This window comes from Ictalurus punctatus, chromosome 21 (assembly GCF_001660625.3).
Source record: "Ictalurus punctatus breed USDA103 chromosome 21, Coco_2.0, whole genome shotgun sequence".
Classification (NCBI taxonomy): domain Eukaryota; kingdom Metazoa; phylum Chordata; class Actinopteri; order Siluriformes; family Ictaluridae; genus Ictalurus; species Ictalurus punctatus.
The window spans coordinates 20,504,173-20,525,281 of record NC_030436.2 but is presented as its reverse complement, the minus strand read 5'-3'; the positions used below and the strand labels follow the sequence as shown (position 1 = coordinate 20,525,281).

At 39.9% G+C, this 21,109-nt stretch overlaps 1 protein-coding gene across 1 annotated transcript; it reads left to right on the top strand.

Moving 5' to 3' along the window:
* Positions 1-1,552: 1,552 nt before the first annotated feature.
* On the top strand, positions 1,553-16,506 carry LOC108261508 (myosin heavy chain, fast skeletal muscle). Its single transcript, XM_053674100.1, has 41 exons — positions 1,553-1,577; positions 1,714-1,773; positions 2,198-2,410; positions 2,513-2,656; positions 2,751-2,907; positions 3,008-3,035; positions 3,142-3,253; positions 3,782-3,874; positions 3,976-4,039; positions 4,538-4,636; positions 4,734-4,837; positions 4,928-5,066; positions 5,164-5,282; positions 5,371-5,520; positions 5,602-5,772; positions 5,873-6,179; positions 6,344-6,414; positions 6,938-7,025; positions 7,142-7,259; positions 7,397-7,520; positions 7,742-7,878; positions 7,971-8,226; positions 8,316-8,558; positions 8,642-8,818; positions 8,906-9,051; positions 12,418-12,508; positions 12,595-12,984; positions 13,075-13,201; positions 13,278-13,396; positions 13,510-13,706; positions 13,802-13,985; positions 14,076-14,241; positions 14,325-14,449; positions 14,534-14,842; positions 14,933-15,136; positions 15,234-15,359; positions 15,444-15,614; positions 15,698-15,802; positions 15,886-15,981; positions 16,092-16,223; positions 16,399-16,506. The coding sequence occupies exons 3-41, from the start codon at positions 2,210-2,212 to the stop codon at positions 16,411-16,413; spliced, it is 5,805 nt and encodes a 1,934-aa protein (XP_053530075.1). The 5' UTR covers positions 1,553-1,577; positions 1,714-1,773; positions 2,198-2,209; the 3' UTR covers positions 16,414-16,506.
* Positions 16,507-21,109: the final 4,603 nt, after the last annotated feature.

The following is a 21,109-nucleotide window of genomic DNA, read 5'->3' as shown; positions in this document are numbered from 1 at the left end:
GTGAAATGAGCAAGGAGACTTACTTCCAAGATGACTGCAACTGGGAACTCGTGTAGCTCAACTAAACGTATTTATACTGCAATCTGAAGTGCATAAATGTGTGAGGCCCACACCAGACCACAAGCTGGTTTCTATATTTGTATTTATTCCTTATAAGAACCTTCTGCTTGTAATATTCAGTTTCAGTATTTCATTATATGAATCCAACTAATCACAGCCTTGAAAGCAAATGCCAAAGCATATTATATTTCGTTGGAAAAGAACGTTATGGCCAGCCACTGGTAATTAATCTTAGACTAAAATTTGCCTCATTTTAATTTGATACTCTGCTGGCACTAAAGAGCATTAAATATTAGATCCCTAATTCTTGCCATGTATCAAAGTCATGCCTCAGCATCTAAAGAGGTTTTGTCAAAATAATAATAATAATAATAATAATAATAATAATTATAATAATAATAAACACTTCACTTGTTGAAACGGGGGTTATGCTAAAGGTAACTAGCTTTTTTGTTTTTTAGTTAACAAACATTTATTCACATTTTTGCATTAATGTTTAAATCACAAAGGCTAACTAGGAAATCCTGCCACACAATTCCAGGTGATGTGGGTCAGAGCTTTCAAACTCTTCACTGCTAGATGAAATGGGATTATCTGTATTTTTAAAAAAAACAAACTCAAAATATACCAATGTATATTCTCTATGAAATCAGGAAATATTGAGACAATGTGGATTACTGCATAAATATTTTTAACAGAATGTTAAAAAAAACAAAACCCAGTATATCTTCAACATTTTTTTTACTTTCCTTCCTTTTAAATGCTTTTGTTTACACTCACTAAAATTAATACATTTTTCCACACAAAACATATTATTGGCAATAGGTGAAATCTAGGCTGAACACTAATGATTGCTTTTGGAACACTATCCACTTAGAATCATGATTGACATGTTTGGAAATGATTGCACTGACCGAGAAATTGAACACCAGTGGCATCAGACTGCTTCTACACGTCCAATTTTAGTGCCTCTTCATTGCCAGAACTTTAAGAGGATTGGGCTCCTTAACCTTAACAAAAACAAACAAACAAAAACCCATAAAACCCACTATTTTAAAATTAATATACATTTATTTTTTACAGGATATTCCATGCAAACAATCCAAAAACGATCAGATCAACAAAAAATAAATAATACCAATCAAAAAAGAGAAATATTTATAAGAAAGGAGACAAGTTTAAGTGTAAATATTTATGCTAATTTTAATATTTAAATTGATAATGCATTGCACTAGAAAATTACTGTTATCTCTACTTTGCATAACAACAAGAAATGACCAGTTTTTAATATAATAAAGAAACTGTATATTTTGAAGGACTCTTTCTAAGAAACACCAGCATTTACAATTGTATGACACCAAGGCGTGTCCTTAATACTGTGACATAAAGCAAAAATACACTGCATCATCTAATGCTACACGGCCATATATAGATAGACAATTCTGCTGAGTGAACGGTAATGCTGCTATAAAACAGGCTCCCCCAAGGACTGAAGGAACCTCAAGCACCCTGCCAAGGTGAGGAAATCTCCACTGCAGTGCTGATGTCTCATGTGCTTGAGAATTATCTTTGTATACTGTTTGATTTGTAAAAATGTTGCATTTCATCAATGTGTTTACACTGTCTAAACTGATATTTACTCCTTTTTTTCAGTGTTTACAATCTGCCAGCCAATCTACCATCTGCCAATTTCTCCTATTGACCCCAAACAAGGTACAGTTCTAAACATCGAAATGGTAAAACAAATGATTGATGTGTATTTATTTACTGTGTATTTTGTCAGGCCGTGTAAAAAACAAAACAAAAAAAAACAAGGAAATTTCTTTTAAGAGAATAGAATGTATTGTGGGAGGAGGGGATATGTGCTAAAGTGTTGTGAAGAAATACAGACATTCAAACAGTAAGGTTGATGTCAGTATTAATTCAGTGATTTGAGCTCACTGGAAATTTGTGATGAGGGTGAGACAGATGTACTGTGGAAATGAGTCTACTGAAATAGCAAATGAAAAATTGAAGTTAAGCTCATGATCCCTACATGAACTTGATGAATTTATCCCTTCATGATTTCTAAAACACAGACAACTACATGGCTTCATCCAAAGTAAAAAAGGTATGTTTATATAATTTGACTCCACAGTAACCTGCCACCATGGGAGATGGCGAGATGGAATGCTTCGGCCCGGCGGCCATCTACCTCCGGAAGCCGGACAAGGAGAGGATTGAGGCTCAGAACAGACCTTTTGATGCCAAAACTGCAGTGTATGTGACTGATGCAGCCGAGATGTACGTCAAGGGTACACTGAAGAGTAAAGAGGGTGGCAAAGCCACCGTTGAAACTCTGGACAAAAAAGTAAGTGACAAGATAACTGACGCATCTAGAAGTGGCAGGATCCTAGTATATTTCCCTACAGAACCAACCCTTATAATGTGTTTTATCACTGTTATTTTATAGACGGTCACAGTTAAGGAAGATGAAGTCTTTCCCATGAATCCCCCAAAGTATGACAAAATTGAGGACATGGCCATGATGACCCACCTCAATGAACCTACCGTGCTGTATAACCTCAAAGAGCGTTACGCAGCATGGATGATCTACGTAAGTTTAACAAAGAATTACTCAATTATGAAAGAGAAATAGAAGAGTGTGCAGTGACACAAACTAATGAAAATTTACTTTGACTCTCCTTCAGACCTACTCAGGGTTGTTCTGCGTCACTGTGAACCCCTACAAGTGGCTCCCAGTGTACGACGCTGTCGTTGTGTCTGGATACAGAGGCAAAAAGAGGATTGAAGCCCCACCTCACATCTTCTCCATCTCTGATAACGCCTATCAGTTCATGCTCACTGGTATGATATTCCTCATATTTGTAACTGTAACTATTTGTCACTGTATAAATAGTTGTATGCATTATACAAAATGTATAATGAATTCTAATTACTCCTTTAGATCGTGAGAACCAGTCAGTCCTGATTACGTAAGTTAAAACTCTTAAATGAAAATTCTGAAAAAAATGACACATAAAGATACATTCCTAGATGCTCTTGTATTGAAAAGTAATTTACAGTCTGTGCTGCCCCCAGTGGAGAATCTGGTGCAGGAAAGACTGTGAACACAAAACGTGTCATTCAGTACTTCGCAATGGTTGGCATGACTCCACAGAAGAAGGCAGAGGCTACTCCTGGAAAAATGCAGGTAAGCGAACAATTATTACTGATATACAGTACTGTGCAAAAGTCTCAGACACCCCTTTTTTTTTTAGTAAAAACGTTGCTATAGATTTTTTATTTTATGACTTCTACATTATCGAGTCAGTACAAAAACATTTTATATTTCCAAACATTAGTTTTCCTGCACAAAATTAAATGTAATATAAAAATGTTTGTATGTCAGTAAAGAAACCAGCGTATTAAGTGGTAAGAGACACTTTTCAGACAAAAACATAATGAAGGCTGCTGGATTTTGCTGCAAAAATAAGAAGTATGTGTGACAGTTAAAGTCTCCAGAAGAACCGTGGCTGGCTCTGCAAGACGCTCAGAAAAACTTACCAGTTAATTTCCTTATAAAACTGCACAAATTCTACCTAAGACTCCTTTTTTTTAAGCAAAGGGTCCTCACACCAAATATTGTTTCATTTATTACTGTTATATATAAACATATATGTATATATAAATAAAAATCAGAAGTCAGAATCCTCAATTAAATACCTGCCATCATCACTAGGGTTCACTGGAAGACCAAATTGTTGCAGCCAACCCCCTGCTGGAGGCTTATGGTAATGCCAAGACTGTGAGAAATGACAACTCCTCTCGTTTTGTAAGTTCACACATACTGGATGTATAAATCACAGACTGTGTATGCAGCCATGTGACTAAAATATATATCAGATACATACAATATATATTTTTCATTTACAGGGTAAATTCATCAGAATTCACTTTGGCCAAACTGGCAAGCTGGCCTCAGCTGATATTGAAACCTGTAAGTATTAACAACTATGAAGATTCCTGAATATCATGGAATATTCATTTAAAATCTTTTAGATGTACAAAATGAGAATGAACTAAAAAAGAAAAGAAAGAGAAAGTGGTATTTTACTACTATCTGAAAAGTGATTATGGTAATTCATTCTACTAACTAATGGAGAAGCTATAATTACAAGGTGATAAAGGCAAACGGCACCAAAGACCCACTGATAACTTACTGGCTTAGCGCTTATATATATTCTAAAACTTCCAGTTGTGAATATAAAAATACGAAGCTACATTAATACAAATGATGAAAAACTCTAGTCAGTAATGCAGGAAAAAGAAATAACAGTCCAATCACTGACAGTTCATAATTCTGAACACAGAGCATAAAGGTGCAAGCACACCTGGAAAAACTGTTCAAAGACATTTATCTGATTACTGATCAGATTTAAGAATATTATAAAATAAACATGAGACAGTGCTTAACAAAATCAATTCTTGCCAACAGACCTGCTGGAAAAGTCCAGAGTCACCTTCCAGCTGTCTGCTGAGAGAAGCTACCACATTTTCTACCAGCTCATGACGGGACACAAACCAGAGCTGCTTGGTAGGAATTCTCATGAGCTGTAATGTTGCCAAAATCCTGTTACATTAGTTTAAGGAACAAATTTGTATGAATACCAACTATTTGTATCCTTATACAGAGGCACTGCTCATCACCACCAACCCCTACGACTACCCTATGATCAGCCAGGGTGAAATCACAGTCAAGAGCATCGATGATGTTGAGGAGTTCGTTGCCACAGATGTGCGAAAAATGATTTGCTCTAATTTCACAAAAGAAATGTGTGTGTCAATTATAAAGATACACGACTAATCTCTCCTTCTCATCACACAGACGGCCATTGACATCCTCGGCTTTAGCGCTGATGAGAAAATTAGCATATACAAGCTGACCGGTGCTGTGATGCATCATGGAAACATGAAGTTCAAGCAGAAGCAGAGGGAGGAGCAGGCTGAGCCTGATGGCACTGAGGGTACAAATAAAATCACAAGACTTATTTAGTCTGTCAAAATATAAATGATAATATATATCAAATTCTTGATTTTTATTACAACTTTTTTTCATTTCAGTTGCTGATAAAATCGCCTACCTTCTGGGCCTGAACTCAGCTGACATGCTGAAAGCTTTGTGCTACCCCAGAGTCAAGGTCGGAAATGAGTTTGTGACCAAAGGCCAGACTGTTCCTCAGGTAATGTCTGTGAGAATGAAGCTTTGTTTGTATAGAAAGCACAAATTACAGGACAATACTCAATAAGGCTAACTTTTACATTATTCAGGTGAACAATGCTGTCAGTGCCCTCTGCAAATCCATCTATGAGAAAATGTTCTTGTGGATGGTCATCCGAATTAATGAGATGCTGGACACAAAGCAACAAAGACAGTTCTTCATTGGTGTGCTGGACATCGCTGGATTTGAGATCTTTGATGTAAATATTTGTTTTTCTCCATGAAGAGTGTTCCACTGGTTTAAACAATAATTTGGAAATGTCTAAAATATTGATCTACAGTTCAACAGCTTGGAGCAGCTCTGCATTAACTTCACAAATGAGAAACTGCAACAGTTTTTCAACCACCACATGTTCGTGCTGGAACAAGAGGAGTACAAGAAAGAAGGTATTGAGTGGGAGTTCATTGACTTCGGTATGGACTTGGCTGCCTGCATTGAGCTCATTGAGAAGGTAAGGTGTTTCAATGAAGTACAGTTTAAACAAATTGCTAACTATCCAACCTGTCTTCCTTGTCATTTGACTCTTTAATAAAAATGAATATTACCAACAGCCAATGGGCATCTTCTCCATCCTTGAAGAGGAGTGCATGTTCCCCAAGGCTACAGACACGTCCTTCAAGAACAAGCTTCATGACCAGCATCTTGGGAAATGCAACGCCTTCCAGAAGCCAAAGCCCGCCAAAGGCAAAGCTGAGGCCCACTTCTCCCTGGTGCACTACGCCGGCACTGTGGACTACAACATTTCTGGCTGGTTGGACAAGAACAAGGATCCACTGAATGACTCTGTTGTGCAGCTGTACCAGAAGTCAGCAAACAAACTGTTGTGCTTCCTGTATGCAGCCCATGGTGCTGCCGATGGTAAGATTAACATTGATAAGGTTAATAATTTTCACTATACAAGCACAGAATAAGCTGATAATCAGACTTTTCACTTTCAGTAATTAAGATGTTTCTGGACTGAGAAAGTAAGAGTATAATAAAATAAGGAAAACAATAACCGACTAATTTGTATTTGTCAACAGCTGATAGTGGTGGTGGAAAGAAAGGCAAGAAGAAGGGTGGTTCCTTCCAGACTGTGTCTGCTCTGTTCAGGGTGAGAACAATTTAACAGAAACTATGTTAACATAAAAGGTTGAGTGAATGGATTCCACATTTTACATACATTTTAGTCTCAGCAACAGGATGAAATACATGACATTTACTGTAAAAACTAACATAACAGATGCAAGAGTCCTATCAGAGTGTAAATAACAGTAAACATCAGTTTCACATCATACCAGAGTTTACAATTCCTCTGTTTGTGTTTTTAAGAATCCCTTAAAATATTAAAAATATTATTTAGATTCCTGTTTGAGCTCCACCCATCCTCACAATTCCTTTTGATGTTTGAAAATCTGTAACATTAAACTTGTTTCCCGACCGTGTGTTTTGTATCCACATGTAGTTCAGCATTCTTGCTCAGAATTTATGCAAAGATTAAAATTATTGAAAGTATACTAGTTTACCTCAGTTTCCTCTACTCTAGTTTAGCTGTGTACAGGCTATTATTATTATTATTATTATTATTATTATTATTATTATTATTATTGCTAAACTGCTGAATGTAAAACTCACAGGAGAACTTGGGTAAGCTGATGACCAACTTGAGGAGCACTCACCCTCACTTTGTGCGTTGCTTGATTCCAAATGAGTCCAAGACTCCAGGTGGGTATTCTTATTTTCTTACATTTTTACTAGTAAATACACAACAACATACCTATGAATGTCTTTGACTGTAAGAGTTTTTGCTAAATATTGTACCACTACACTGTACACACTAGGTCTGATGGAGAACTTCCTGGTCATCCACCAGTTGAGGTGTAATGGTGTGCTGGAGGGTATCAGAATCTGCAGAAAGGGATTTCCAAGCAGAATCCTCTATGCTGACTTCAAACAGAGGTAATCTGTATTACAAATATAATTTACAGTAATGGAAGAACACCTGAAAATACCTTTTGCTTCTACACATGGGTTGCGGGCCAAGAAATGAAAATGTGGGTACATTATGTATTCTGAAATACATGTTTCTATTTCAGATACAAAGTCTTGAATGCCAGTGTCATCCCAGAGGGACAGTTCATTGACAACAAAAAAGCTTCAGAGAAACTCTTAGGCTCTATCGATGTAGATCATACGCAGTACATGTTTGGACACACCAAGGTGTGTAGTTTTGTTAGAACAAAAGTATTAATGTTGGTACTGAAAAGTTTCATTTCCTGTAAAATGCAACTCAAGAGAGCAGCCACCATTTAAATTCTACAATACCCAGTACTAATTATAACACAGGTCATTATGTATTTCTATTGCTGTATTTCTATTGCTGTATTTTCTTAGGTAAAGACTCAGATCATCATTTTTTTCCAACCTTCCCAAACCTGCAGGTGTTCTTCAAAGCCGGTCTGCTGGGTACCCTTGAGGAGATGCGAGATGAGAAATTGGCATCACTAGTGACCATGACTCAGGCTTTGTGCCGTGGCTACCTCATGAGGAGGGAGTTTGTCAAGATGATGGAGAGGAGGTATATTTAGATGAACAAAGCATTAAACCTAAGTACAAAACAAAAATAAACATAGGTAGGTGCATACTGACTGTGTTCATCTTAAATTCCAGAGAATCCATCTATTCCATCCAATACAACATCCGCTCATTCATGAATGTGAAACACTGGCCATGGATGAAGGTGTACTTCAAGATCAAGCCTCTTCTCAAGTCTGCAGAGACTGAGAAGGAAATGGCTGCCATGAAGGAGAACTTTGAGAAAATGAAGGAGGACTTGGCAAAGGCACTGGCCAAGAAGAAAGAGCTTGAGGAGAAGATGGTGTCTCTGGTACAGGAGAAAAATGACCTGCAACTCCAAGTATCAGCTGTGAGTATTATAAACAGAGTTGGAAAATTTCACTGGAATTTGGATAACCTCAATAATCTTTAACAAACAAAAAAAAATCATCATAACAGGAAACTGAGAACCTTGCTGATGCTGAGGAAAGGTGTGAGGGGCTCATCAAGAGCAAGATCCAGCTTGAGGCCAAGCTCAAAGACACAACTGAGAGACTGGAGGATGAGGAGGAAATCAATGCTGAGCTGACTGCCAAGAAGAGGAAACTAGAGGATGAGTGCTCTGAGTTGAAGAAGGATATTGATGACCTGGAGCTCACCTTGGCCAAAGTGGAAAAGGAGAAACATGCCACTGAGAACAAGGTTTAAATTAATAAGTGAAGTGAATATTTTGTACTTTTTTAATATTTAAAGAGACAACTTATTATTTTAATGCTCTTTCACAGGTCAAGAACCTCACTGAGGAGATGGCCTCTCAGGATGAGAGCATTGCCAAGCTTACTAAGGAGAAGAAAGCCCTCCAAGAGGCACACCAGCAGACTCTGGATGATCTCCAGGCAGAGGAAGACAAAGTCAACACTCTGACCAAATCAAAGACCAAGCTTGAGCAACAAGTGGATGATGTAAGACTTTAGCGTTCTATTTTTAATGAAATATTTCATAAATGTGTTATAGATCATCAGGTGAAACTAACACTCTCACGTACACAGCTTGAGGGTTCTCTGGAACAAGAGAAGAAACTCCGTATGGACCTTGAGAGAGCCAAGAGGAAGCTTGAGGGTGACTTGAAACTGGCTCAAGAGTCCATAATGGACCTGGAGAATGACAAGCAGCAGTCTGATGAGAAAATCAAGAAGTGAGTGGGTGTAAAAGAAATTATATGTACTAGAAACAAATATATAAGTCTTGTTCCCTTTCAAAGGAACGTCAACGTTGCATTTAGCATGACAGCATGTCACTCTTCTTTTCTTTTAAAAAGAAAAGAAAAGAGAAAGAAAGAAAGAGCGAGAGAGATTTCAGAAAGTGTGTTACGGCTTGCTCCCATTTCATCACGGGAGGAGGCAGACACGCTTTCTGTTGAAGTGTTTGGGCATGGAGCATGCGACAGCATGTGAACATTTCACGATTAGGCAGCTCCGCTCACATCTCGCTCTCTTCTCGTCCAGAGGGAGTTGGGTTTCAGAACCCCAGGTCCTGGGGATCTCGTATGGATTTGGAAGAGGAGCCGGAGACGAGCACTGCTCTATCTCTTGCTCTGTCTTCCGGCTCTCTGCCTGACTTTAGAGCTCGCATTGCGACTCCTCCTTCCCCTATGGAAAGCCAAAACACCCTCGCTGCCTCTGAGGAGTCGGTAGAGGGTGCCATTGTACCAAAAACTGAGAGCAGCTCTCAAGCATATAAAGAGCTGCTTGAGTTGATTACTAGGGCAGTTGAAAAGTTGAATATAGACTGGCCTGGGGAAGAGGAAGTGGCTCATAGCAGGCTGGATGAGCGCTTCCTCACCAGTGGAAATAAATATAAATCTCCCTCACATCGCAGAAAACTCTCCTTTTTTTCCAGAAGTTCATGATGAGATATTGCGCATCTGGAGAAAACCATACACTAGCCAGGTTTATAACCCTGCAATGTTTGATTACTCAGCCGTCATGGGGAGTGAGCAGCACGGCTATTTAGTGATGCCGAAGGTGTAGGAGGCGTTTGCGAGCCACCCCTCTCCATCAACGGCAGGTAATTTAGGGAGGCCAACTTTACCTTCCAAGCCATGTAAGGCCAATGGTTTATATGGGATTCTACTACGATGAGGGAGTTTCTATCTCCAACACGCGTAGGATCAATCCTATAAACTTTGAGCAAGCTAAAGTTGGGTCTAGGCATCACAAGAGACTCTACAAGAGACTGTTGAGCCTTATGCTAGCAGCAGCCAACGTCATACTGTTGGGCCTATTGCAAATGAGACCGTTTCAGTGGTGGCTGAAAAGTCAGGGGTTTCATCAGAGGATGAAACCTCTTAGAGTAAATAGGGTCACGCGGCAATGCCTACGTGCTCTGAGTATTTGGAGGTGTCCACAGTTTCTAGCCTCGGGTCACACTCTAGGGGCGTCTCCTTATCGCAAGACAGTAATGACAGATGCCTCCCTCACGGGCTGGGGTGTAGTCTTAGATGGCTGTCCAGCTCACGGTCTTTGGAGCAGCCCTCATCTGGCGTGGCATATAAATCGCCTAGAGATACAGGCTGTATTCCTAGCACTGAAATTCTTTCTTCTTCAGTTGAGAGGTCACCATGTGTTAGTTGTGTCAGACAACACAGTGGAGGTCTCATATATCAACCACCAGAGAGGGTTACATTCATGCCCCCTGTTCATGCAGGTGCAACTAATCATTCTCTGGGCAGAGGGAAAGTTATTGTCAGTGAGTGCAACGTACATTCCAGGCAGCCGGAATGTGGGGGCAGACATCATATCGACGCAGGGGCTATAAGTGGTGGAGTCCATATGGCGGAGGTTCGGACAAGCGGAAGAGGATGTGTTCGCCTCCGAGGCGACAACACACTGTCCACTGTGGTTTGCCCTCACTCCTCCCGCGCCATTGGGGCTGGACGTCATGGTGCACAAGTAGCCGAGATCACGTCTATATGCTTTTCCCCCGATCGCTCTGCTCCCACAAGTTCCAGCGAAAGTTCGCCAAGACCATCTACATCTGCAGCTAGTAGCACCTTATTGGCCAGCTCGAATATGGTTCTGTGAGATCATTTCCCTGCTTGACGGTACTCCTTGGGAGATTCCCATCTGCAGGGATCTACTGTCTCAAGCCGGAGGGCTGATTTATCACCCTCAGCCAGGACTATGGAAACTGTGGGTCTGGCCCCTGAGGGGCACCAGTTCATAGATTCTGGTCTCACAACTGAGGTTGTAGAGACCATGTTAAACACTAGAGCACCATCCACAAGGAAATTGTACGGGCTCTAGTGGCGGCTTTTTGTCTTGTGGTGTGAGGAACATCAGCTAGATCCAGCGAACTGCGATCTGGAGTTCTTACAAGAACGTTACCCAGCAGGGTTGCCTCCTTCTACAATCAGGGTTTATGTGGTTGACGTTTCAGTCAGCCACGCCCCTGTTGATGGAGCCTCTGTGGGGCAACATCCTCTAACTTCGAGGTTCATGCGTGGTGTCAGGCGGCTGAGGCCCATCTGCAGGCCACGCATACCTTCCTGGGACCTTTCTGTGGTCTTGGAAGGTCTGTCAGGGGCCCCATTTGAGCCCTTAGAGTCAGTATCTGAGAAGCTTCTGATTCTAAAGGTAGCTCTTCTGCTGGCCCTGACATCTCTCAAGCGAGTGGGAGCTCTACAAGCTCTCTCTGTTGCCCCTTCCTGCCTTGACTTTGCCCCTGGATTAGCCAAGGCCTTCCTGTATCCTAGGCCGGATTATATCCCCTGCTGTGTCAAGTAAGGGCTCTCTGTACTTACGTCCCCCGCTCCAGCCAGTGGGGTAAGTCGGAGCAGCTGCTGGTCTTCTTTGGCAGCGACAGAAGAGTTGATGCTGTGTCAAAGCAGCGCATCTCTAATTGGATAGTGGAAGCAATCTCTATTGATTACGAGGCGCACGGTCTCGCTACGCCTCTGAGCATAAGGGCTCATTCCACTAGGGTGGTTGCCTCCTCGAAAGTTTTGTCCAAAGGGGTATCCTTACAGGTGTGCTGCTGCAGGGTGGTCTATGCCACACACATTCATTCGTTATTACAGCCTGGATATTCATTCCATCCCGGGCTTGAGTGTCTTGCAGTGACCCTCGGGCTTGGGTCTTTTTGAACAGGCCGTACGCTCGGTATGATGGAGTTGGTATTCTCTTCCCAAACTGTTATGTTAAACGCAACGTCAAAGTTCCCGTTGAAAGGGACCGTCTGTAACCCTGTTCCCTGAGAAGGGAACGACACATTGCATAGGTTTGCCATACCAGGGTAGGCCTGTGAATTGCGTCTTCACTTCAGATAATAGAGGCTGGTGGCGTGGTTCACAGGTGCCTTATATATATCATGCAACACTCTTAATTGCCACGTCACCTGATCATGGCAGGCCTATAAGGAGAGGCATGATTTTACACAAGCTTCAGATACCGGTCATGCGCGCAAGGACGTCTTGTTCCCTTCTCAGGTAACAGGGTTGCAGGCATAACTCAGATGATAACATGTTTACATCGTGTTTGTTTTTCCTGTTTCAACAAAACAGGAAGGACTTTGAAATAAGTCAACTTCTGAGCAAGATTGAAGATGAACAGTCACTAGGAGCTCAACTTCAGAAGAAGATCAAAGAACTCCAGGTAAGAATGAGTTCTGAAACAGGTTAACAGTAAGCTCTGCAAGCAAGGCCATTCATTCAGACAAATCAAACTTTTTTCCACCTTAGGCTCGCATTGAAGAGCTGGAGGAGGAAATTGAGGCTGAGCGTGCAGCTCGTGCTAAAGTTGAGAAGCAGAGAGCTGATCTCTCCAGGGAACTTGAGGAGATCAGTGAGAGGCTCGAGGAAGCTGGAGGTGCCACTGCTGCTCAGATCGAGATGAATAAGAAGCGTGAGGCCGAGTTCCAGAAAATGCGTCGTGATCTGGAAGAGTCCACTCTGCAGCATGAAGCCACAGCTGCTGCACTCCGCAAGAAACAAGCTGACAGCGTTGCTGAGCTTGGAGAGCAGATCGACAACCTTCAGCGTGTCAAACAGAAGCTGGAGAAGGAAAAGAGTGAATACAAAATGGAGATAGATGACCTCTCCAGTAACATGGAGGCTGTGGCAAAATCAAAGGTATCAGAATGAACTTTACTTCTTATAGCTGACACATTAGCAAAATTAATAATTACTAATTACTATGAAACTTATCCTATTATGCTTTAGGGTAACCTAGAAAAGATGTGCCGCACGCTTGAGGACCAACTGAGTGAACTCAAGACCAAGAACGATGAGAATGTCCGCCAACTGAATGACATTAACACACAGAAAGCACGACTTCAGACTGAAAATGGTGAGTATTTCAACTTAATATATAATCAAAATATTGATGTCTAACACAAAGCTAACGCCACTGTTGTTGGTGACAGGTGAACTTGGCCGGCAACTGGAAGAGAAAGATGCACTTGTGTCCCAGCTTACAAGAGGAAAACAAGCTTACACTCAGCAGATTGAAGAACTCAAGAGAGTCACAGAGGAGGAAGTGAAGGTAAATAATGAAACTAATTAAACAAATCTGTCCAGTCCATTAATGTACATGTGGTAGTGTGCTTAAAACAATCCGTATGAATGAGTGAACTGAAAATAAAAACTTATCTTTAGGCCAAGAACGCCCTGGCCCATGCCGTCCAATCAGCCAGACATGACTGCGATCTGCTCAGAGAGCAGTTTGAGGAAGAGCAGGAGGCCAAGGCTGAGCTTCAGCGTGCGATGTCCAAGGCCAACAGTGAGGTGGCTCAGTGGAGAACCAAATATGAGACTGATGCCATTCAGCGTACTGAGGAGCTTGAGGAGGCCAAGTAAATTCATACCACAGTGAAAAACAGTTGTGTCTAAACAAATAATACTCATCATAGCCAAATATACAACATATTGCTGATTCACCCCCCTATAGGAAAAAGCTTGCTCAGCGTCTACAAGAGGCAGAGGAATCCATTGAAGCTGTGAACTCCAAGTGTGCTTCTCTGGAGAAGACCAAGCAGAGACTGCAAGGTGAAGTGGAGGACCTCATGATTGATGTTGAGAGAGCCAATTCTGTGGCTGCTAATCTTGACAAGAAGCAGAGGAACTTTGACAAGGTGAACATCTGTTACTTGACCAAAAATACACAAGTTATTAAACTGGTACAAGCATAAAGTTTACATGATCCTATTTAATGCGACATTTAGGTCTTGGCAGAATGGAAACAGAAGTATGAGGAAGGCCAGGCTGAACTGGAGGGGGCTCAGAAAGAGGCTCGCGCTCTCAGCACTGAGCTCTTTAAGATGAAGAACTCATATGAGGAAGCTCTTGACCACCTGGAGACTCTGAAAAGGGAGAACAAGAATCTCCAGCGTAAGTTAAACAGAAATTCACATGTAAAATAGTAGCACCCTTAAAATGAAAGCAAACTAACAGAAATTCTCTCGCTTCTGCAGAGGAGATCTCTGACCTGACTGAACAGATTGGTGAGACTGGAAAGACCATCCATGAGCTGGAGAAGGCAAAGAAGACAGTGGAAACTGAGAAATCAGAAATCCAGACTGCTCTTGAAGAAGCTGAGGTAACGATGCATAACTGCAAAAAGCAAAAATGAAATAAAACTTGATATGCATTATATTGTTCAACATTCAACATATTTCCTAAGGGTACACTTGAACATGAAGAGTCCAAGATCCTTCGTGTCCAGCTTGAGCTCAACCAGGTTAAGAGTGAGATTGACAGGAAACTGGCTGAGAAGGATGAGGAGATGGAGCAGATCAAGAGAAACAGCCAGAGGGTGATTGAGTCCATGCAGACTACTCTGGACTCTGAAGTTAGGAGCAGGAATGATGCTTTGAGGGTCAAGAAGAAGATGGAGGGAGATCTCAATGAGATGGAGATTCAGCTGAGCCATGCCAACCGCCAGGCTGCTGAGGCACAGAAACAGCTCAGAAATGTCCAAGGACAGCTCAAGGTCTGACTGGAGTTTTTTTTATTCACAACTTAAGTTTACAATTCTTTAATATGACAGTTCTAGTTAAAGTAATATCCACTTTCACATCAGGATGCACAACTGCACCTTGATGAAGCTGTTAGAGGTCAGGAAGACATGAAGGAGCAGGTGGCCATGGTGGAGCGCAGGAATAACCTGATGCTGGCAGAGATTGAGGAACTCAGAACTGCACTGGAGCAGACAGAGAGAGGCCGCAAAGTGGCTGAGCAGGAGCTGGTTGATGCCAGTGAGCGTGTGGGGCTGCTGCACTCTCAGGTAGGATCTACTAGCTGTTCCGATGTTGCTCTTTGCTGTTTCTTTGATATTTTGTGACAAAAACCACCTAATGTCATCTTGTTACCCTTTTTGACAGAATACCAGCCTGATCAACACCAAGAAGAAGCTTGAGGCTGATCTGGTGCAGGTCCAAGGTGAGGTGGATGACACCATCCAGGAGGCCAGAAATGCTGAAGAGAAGGCGAAGAAGGCTATCACAGATGTGAGTGTTTCACTTAATAGAAACGATAACACTGTGATTTACAGTTAACCTGAAAACTAAATTCATGACATGGTCAAACACTAGGCTGCCATGATGGCAGAGGAGCTGAAGAAAGAGCAGGACACCAGTGCTCACCTTGAGAGAATGAAGAAGAACCTTGAAGTTACAGTCAAAGATCTGCAGCACCGTCTGGATGAGGCTGAGAATCTTGCCATGAAGGGTGGAAAGAAGCAGCTCCAGAAACTGGAATCTAGGGTATATTGCAATCCTTAAACATGGGGTACAACTAGCAAATCATTTTATTAGAAGGTTTTCTACAAATGAAATGTCTGCTCTAGGTGCGTGAACTGGAGAGTGAGGTCGAAGCTGAGCAGAGACGTGGCGCTGAAGCCGTTAAAGGAGTCCGCAAGTATGAGAGGAGAGTGAAGGAGCTCACCTACCAGGTACAAAATATATTTGGCAATGTGAAGCATATATGAAGCACAATTTAAACAAGCAAAACCTTAATAACCACCGATCTTTACAGACTGAGGAGGACAAGAAGAATGTGAATAGACTGCAGGATCTGGTGGACAAACTGCAGCTGAAAGTGAAGGCCTACAAGAGGCAGGCTGAGGAAGCTGTAAGTTCATAAGCTACACTGGTCATTCATGTAATGCATAACAATGACAAACATGCCGGTATTTTACTTAATTTAACAACACTAAATTGGATATTGCTTGCCAATTACAGGAGGAGCAGGCCAACACTCACCTGTCCAGGTACAGGAAAGTGCAGCATGAGATGGAGGAAGCTCAGGAGCGTGCTGACATTGCTGAGTCCCAGGTCAACAAGCTGAGAGCCAAGAGTAGAGATGCTGGAAAGGTATTCAATTTAATTCATTTAAATATAGTTTTCAAATACTACCATTGTGTATTTTTAAGAATCTTTAAAAAAAAATCTTTATAATTTCTAACATGTTCTTTTATTTAGAAAAAAACTCCTTCCTTTAACGGCTTAAACAATTTCCTCTAATTGTATTCATTTATACTTCCCAAAGAGCAAAGAAGAATGAGGAGCAGACCAACCAGACACCAACAAGCAAGCATAAAATATGACTGACTTGTGATGTCTTAAATTTTCTATCAAATAAATCATGCAACTGTAACACTGACTTTGAGTCTTTTTGTGAAAATAAATAGCACAGAAGCAACACTGAAAATACAATGAAAATTATTAGACAATTGCCGTCTTTCACATATCACTCAAAGTATGAACCACCTACATTCACACAGATAGTTATAGGAGTTTACAACTGGAGAACATTTTCATACCTTTCAGAAAATTAATACAACTTTAGTTAAGCGAAATTAAGTCTGAGTCAATGAACTCCAGATAAGAAATGGTACAAAATGCACAAGTACTCAAGCTTCAGTCATATCTGCACACCCCATTTAACTACAAGCACATCAACTGAGAATATTAATTGTATGCACACTTGTCAAAATGTGAAGATGTCTTGCAGGACCTGGAGAGGCGTCACTGCAGCAAACTGTATGATTTAAATGGAACATTTACACAATAATATGTCAGTAGAAAAAGATTGAAAGACTGATACTAGAACAGAAAAAGCATGCCATGCTAAACAATAAAATATATATATTTTTAAATGTCTACACAAAGAAGCGCTGTAGCAGATATAGGACGTAAAGCTATAAAATACATCAACTTTTTACTGAAAGACTAGTCATACAAACGTTCACAGGTGTTGATAATGCCCCACCACCAAAACCAACTAGTTATCATACAGTTTGAGTGACTAGCTGTATGTAGACTAACAAAGGTACACTTGAACACACAATCTTTTATGGACACTTTCTTACTCAGTGCGATTTGCCCAAATACGCAATGGATATAAAAAGTCCACAAACCCCATTAAAATAGCAGGTTTTTGTAATGTATAAAAATAAACCAAAATAAATCCATGTCAGAATTTTTTCCAAAGTGTAAAAAAAAAGTGAAAACTATCAGAAACTTTTTTAGGGAAAAAAGAAAAAATATAAAAACGTACAATAACCTGGTTGCATAAGTGTGCACACCCCTAAACTAATACTTTGTTGAAGCACATCTTGATGTTATTACACCATTCAGTCTTTTGGGGTAACAGTCTATCAGTGTGGCACATCTTGACTTGGCGATATTTTCCAACAGTTTCTTACGAAAACATTCTAGATCCGTCAGATTGTGAGGGAATCTCCTGTGCACCGTCCGCTTCAGGTCACCCCACAGATTTTTGCTGGATTCAGGTCTAGGCTCTAGCTACCCTTAACCCTTTTAGTTAAGCCATTCCTTTGTATATTTGGATGTGTGCTTTGGGTCACTGTCGTACTGAAAGGTGAAATTCCTTTTCATCTTCAGCTCATCAGCAGATACCTGAAGGTTCAGCACTAAAATCGACTGGTATTTGTGGCCATTCATGATTCCCTCCACCTTGATAAAAGCCCCAGTTATAGCTGAAAAAGCAGTACTAAAGTATAATGCTGATACCACCATGCTTCATCATGGGGACGGGGTTCTTTTGGTGCTTTTTTTTTTGTTGCACCAAACAAACCTTTTGGAATTATGGAATTATTATAACTGATTGAATTGGTCTCATCAGACCAGAACACATTTTGCCACATGGTTGTGTGTGACTTAGTTGAGCTTGGATGGTTTTATGAGAAACAACATGAAGACAGTAAACAGTACTTGTCAAATGTTCCTGAAGGTCCTGTAATGTTGCCATTGTTCCATGGTACACTGAATGTTTTGGATTTTTTTTTTATGCCCCTCTCCCGATTCCTTTCAACACATGAGACCCTGTAAAGACTTTGTCAGCTCTATGCAAACCACACCTTCAGCAATCAGATGAAACCCAGAAGTCAAGAAAAAAGACCAGAAACAGCTGATCTTTATTTGGGGTTAATCAGAATAATTTCATTGATGACCGCTGTATGATAATTACTTTTGAACATGAGACTGAATGTGATTGGCTCATTCTGAACACAGGAACAATTACAAAAGGGTGTGCAAACTTATGCAACTCTGTTATTAAACGTTTTTTTATCTTTCCCATTTTTCCCTAAAATGTTTCTGGTTGTTTTTCAGATGGTGTAGTTTCACACTGAGGGTGGGAAAAAGTTCTGACATGATTTATCTTTTTTACATGATTTTTTTTTACATCACAGAAACCTGACATTTTAACATTGGTCTATAGACTTTTTATATCCAGTGTAAGTCAAAAATAAGAAGCAAGTTATTTCTTTCAGCTTGGATGGTCCTCTTCCTCTTTGGCCTGAAGAACACGACGGATGTTTCATCCAGAAAATATTTTAAATGTCGACTCGTCGGACCACAAAGTAGTACGCATAGGAAAGCCTTAACATGCATCTGTGGATGCAGCGAAGAATGGTGTCGACTGACAAAGGTTTACCAAAGTTTCCCTGAGCCCATGTCAGGATATCCATTACAGACTCATGACGGTATTTAAGACGGTGGCATCTGATGGATCGGAGATCACATGCGTTCAGAAGTGGTTTTCCGCCTTGCCCTGTACGCACCGAGATTTGACCAGAATCCTTGAATCTTTTAATTATATTATGCACTGTAGAAGGTGAAACACCCAAAATACTACTGATTTATCTCTGGGGAATGTTCTTCTCAAAGTTTTGGATTATTCACTGACGCATCTGTTGGCAGATCGGCGAGCCTCGACCCACCCTTGATCTTGAAGGACCTTATATACTATGATTAGACGATTGCCTCACTTGTTTCACAGCACCTGCTTATTTGAACTTGTCACATTGCTATTAGTCGTAAATTACCATCGTAAATTAGTCCCAACAATTTTTGAACATGCATCAATTTCAAAATAAACCTAAAAAAAATAAACCTAAAAAAAAACTATGCAGTTGACTAGGTCAAACATCAAATACCTTGTCTTTATAAGTTTTTTGTTGTTTAAATGCAAGTCAAAGTACATTTACAAATCATTCCTCTTTGTTTTTATTAGCATTTTCCCATACTGGCACAACTTCTTCAGAACCGGGGTTGTACTATCTTAACCATTTTAAGTACAAATAAAAAATAGTACTTAAAGTAAATAAGCATTTTTACATTATTATATGAGTGAAATGAGCAAGGAGACTTACTTCCAAGATGACCGCAACTGGGAACTCGTGTAGCTCAACTAAACGTATTTATACTGCAATCTGAAGTGCATAAATGTGTGAGGCCCACACCAGACCACAAGCTGGTTTCTATATTTGTATTTATTCCTTATAAGAACATTCTGCTTGTAATATTCAGTTTCAGTATTTCATTTTATGAATCCAACTAATCACTTTGAAATTTCACTGCCTTGTAAGCATTTGCCAAAGCATATTATCTTTCTTTGGAAAAGAACGTTATGGCCAGCCACTGGTAATTAATCTTAGACTAAAATTTGCCTCATTTTAATTTGATACTCTGCTGGCACTAAAGAGCATTAAATATTAGATCCCTAATTCTTGCCATGTATCCAAGTCATGCCTCAGCATCTAAAGAGGTTTTGTCAAAATAATAATAATAATAATAATAATAATAATAATAATAATAATAATAATAATAATAATAAACACTTGTTGAAACGGGGGTTATGCTAAAGGTAACTAGCTTTTTTGTTTTTTAGTTAACAAACATTTATTCACATTTTTGCATTAATGTTTAAATCACAAACCCCAACTAGGACATCCTGCCACACAATTCCAGGTGATGTGGGTCAGAGCTTTCAAACTCTTCACTGTTAGATGAAATTATCTGGATTATTCATTATTATCTTGGATTATCTGTATATATATATATTTTTTTAAAGCTCAAAATATACCAATGTATATTCTCTATGAAATCAGGAGATATTGAGACAATGTGGATTACTGCATAAATATTTTTAACAGAATGTTAAAAAAACAAAACCCAGTATATCTTCAACATTTTTTTTTACTTTCCTTCCTTTTAAATGCTTTTGTTTACACTCACTAAAATTAATACATTTTTCCACACAAAACATATTATTGGCAATAGGTGAAATCTAGGCTGAACACTAATGATTACTTTTGGAACACTATCCACTTAGAATCATAATTTACAAATTTGGAAATGATTGCACTGACCGAGAAATTGAACACCAGTGGCATCAGACTGCTTCTACACGTCCAATTTTAGTGCCTCTTCATTGCCAGAACTTTAAGAGGATTGGGCTCCTTAACCTTAACAAAAACAAACAAACAAAAACCCATAAAACCCACTATTTTAAAATTAATATACATTTATTTTTTACAGGATATTCCATGCAAACAATCCAAAAACGATCAGATCAACAAAAAATAAATAATACCAATCAAAAAAGAGAAATATTTATAAGAAAGGAGACAAGTTTAAGTGTAAATATTTATGCTAATTTTAATATTTAAATTGATAATGCATTGCACTAGAAAATTACTGTTATCTCTACTTTGCATAACAACAAGAAATGACCAGTTTTTAATATAATAAAGAAACTGTATATTTTGAAGGAATCCGTCTAAGAAACACCAGCATTTACAATTGTATGACACCAAGGCGTGTCCTTAATACTGTGACATAAAGCAAAAATACACTGCATCATCTAATGCTTCACACCCATATATAGCTATACAATTCTGCTGAGTGAACGGTAATGCTGCTATAAAACAGGCTCCGCCAAGGACTGAAGG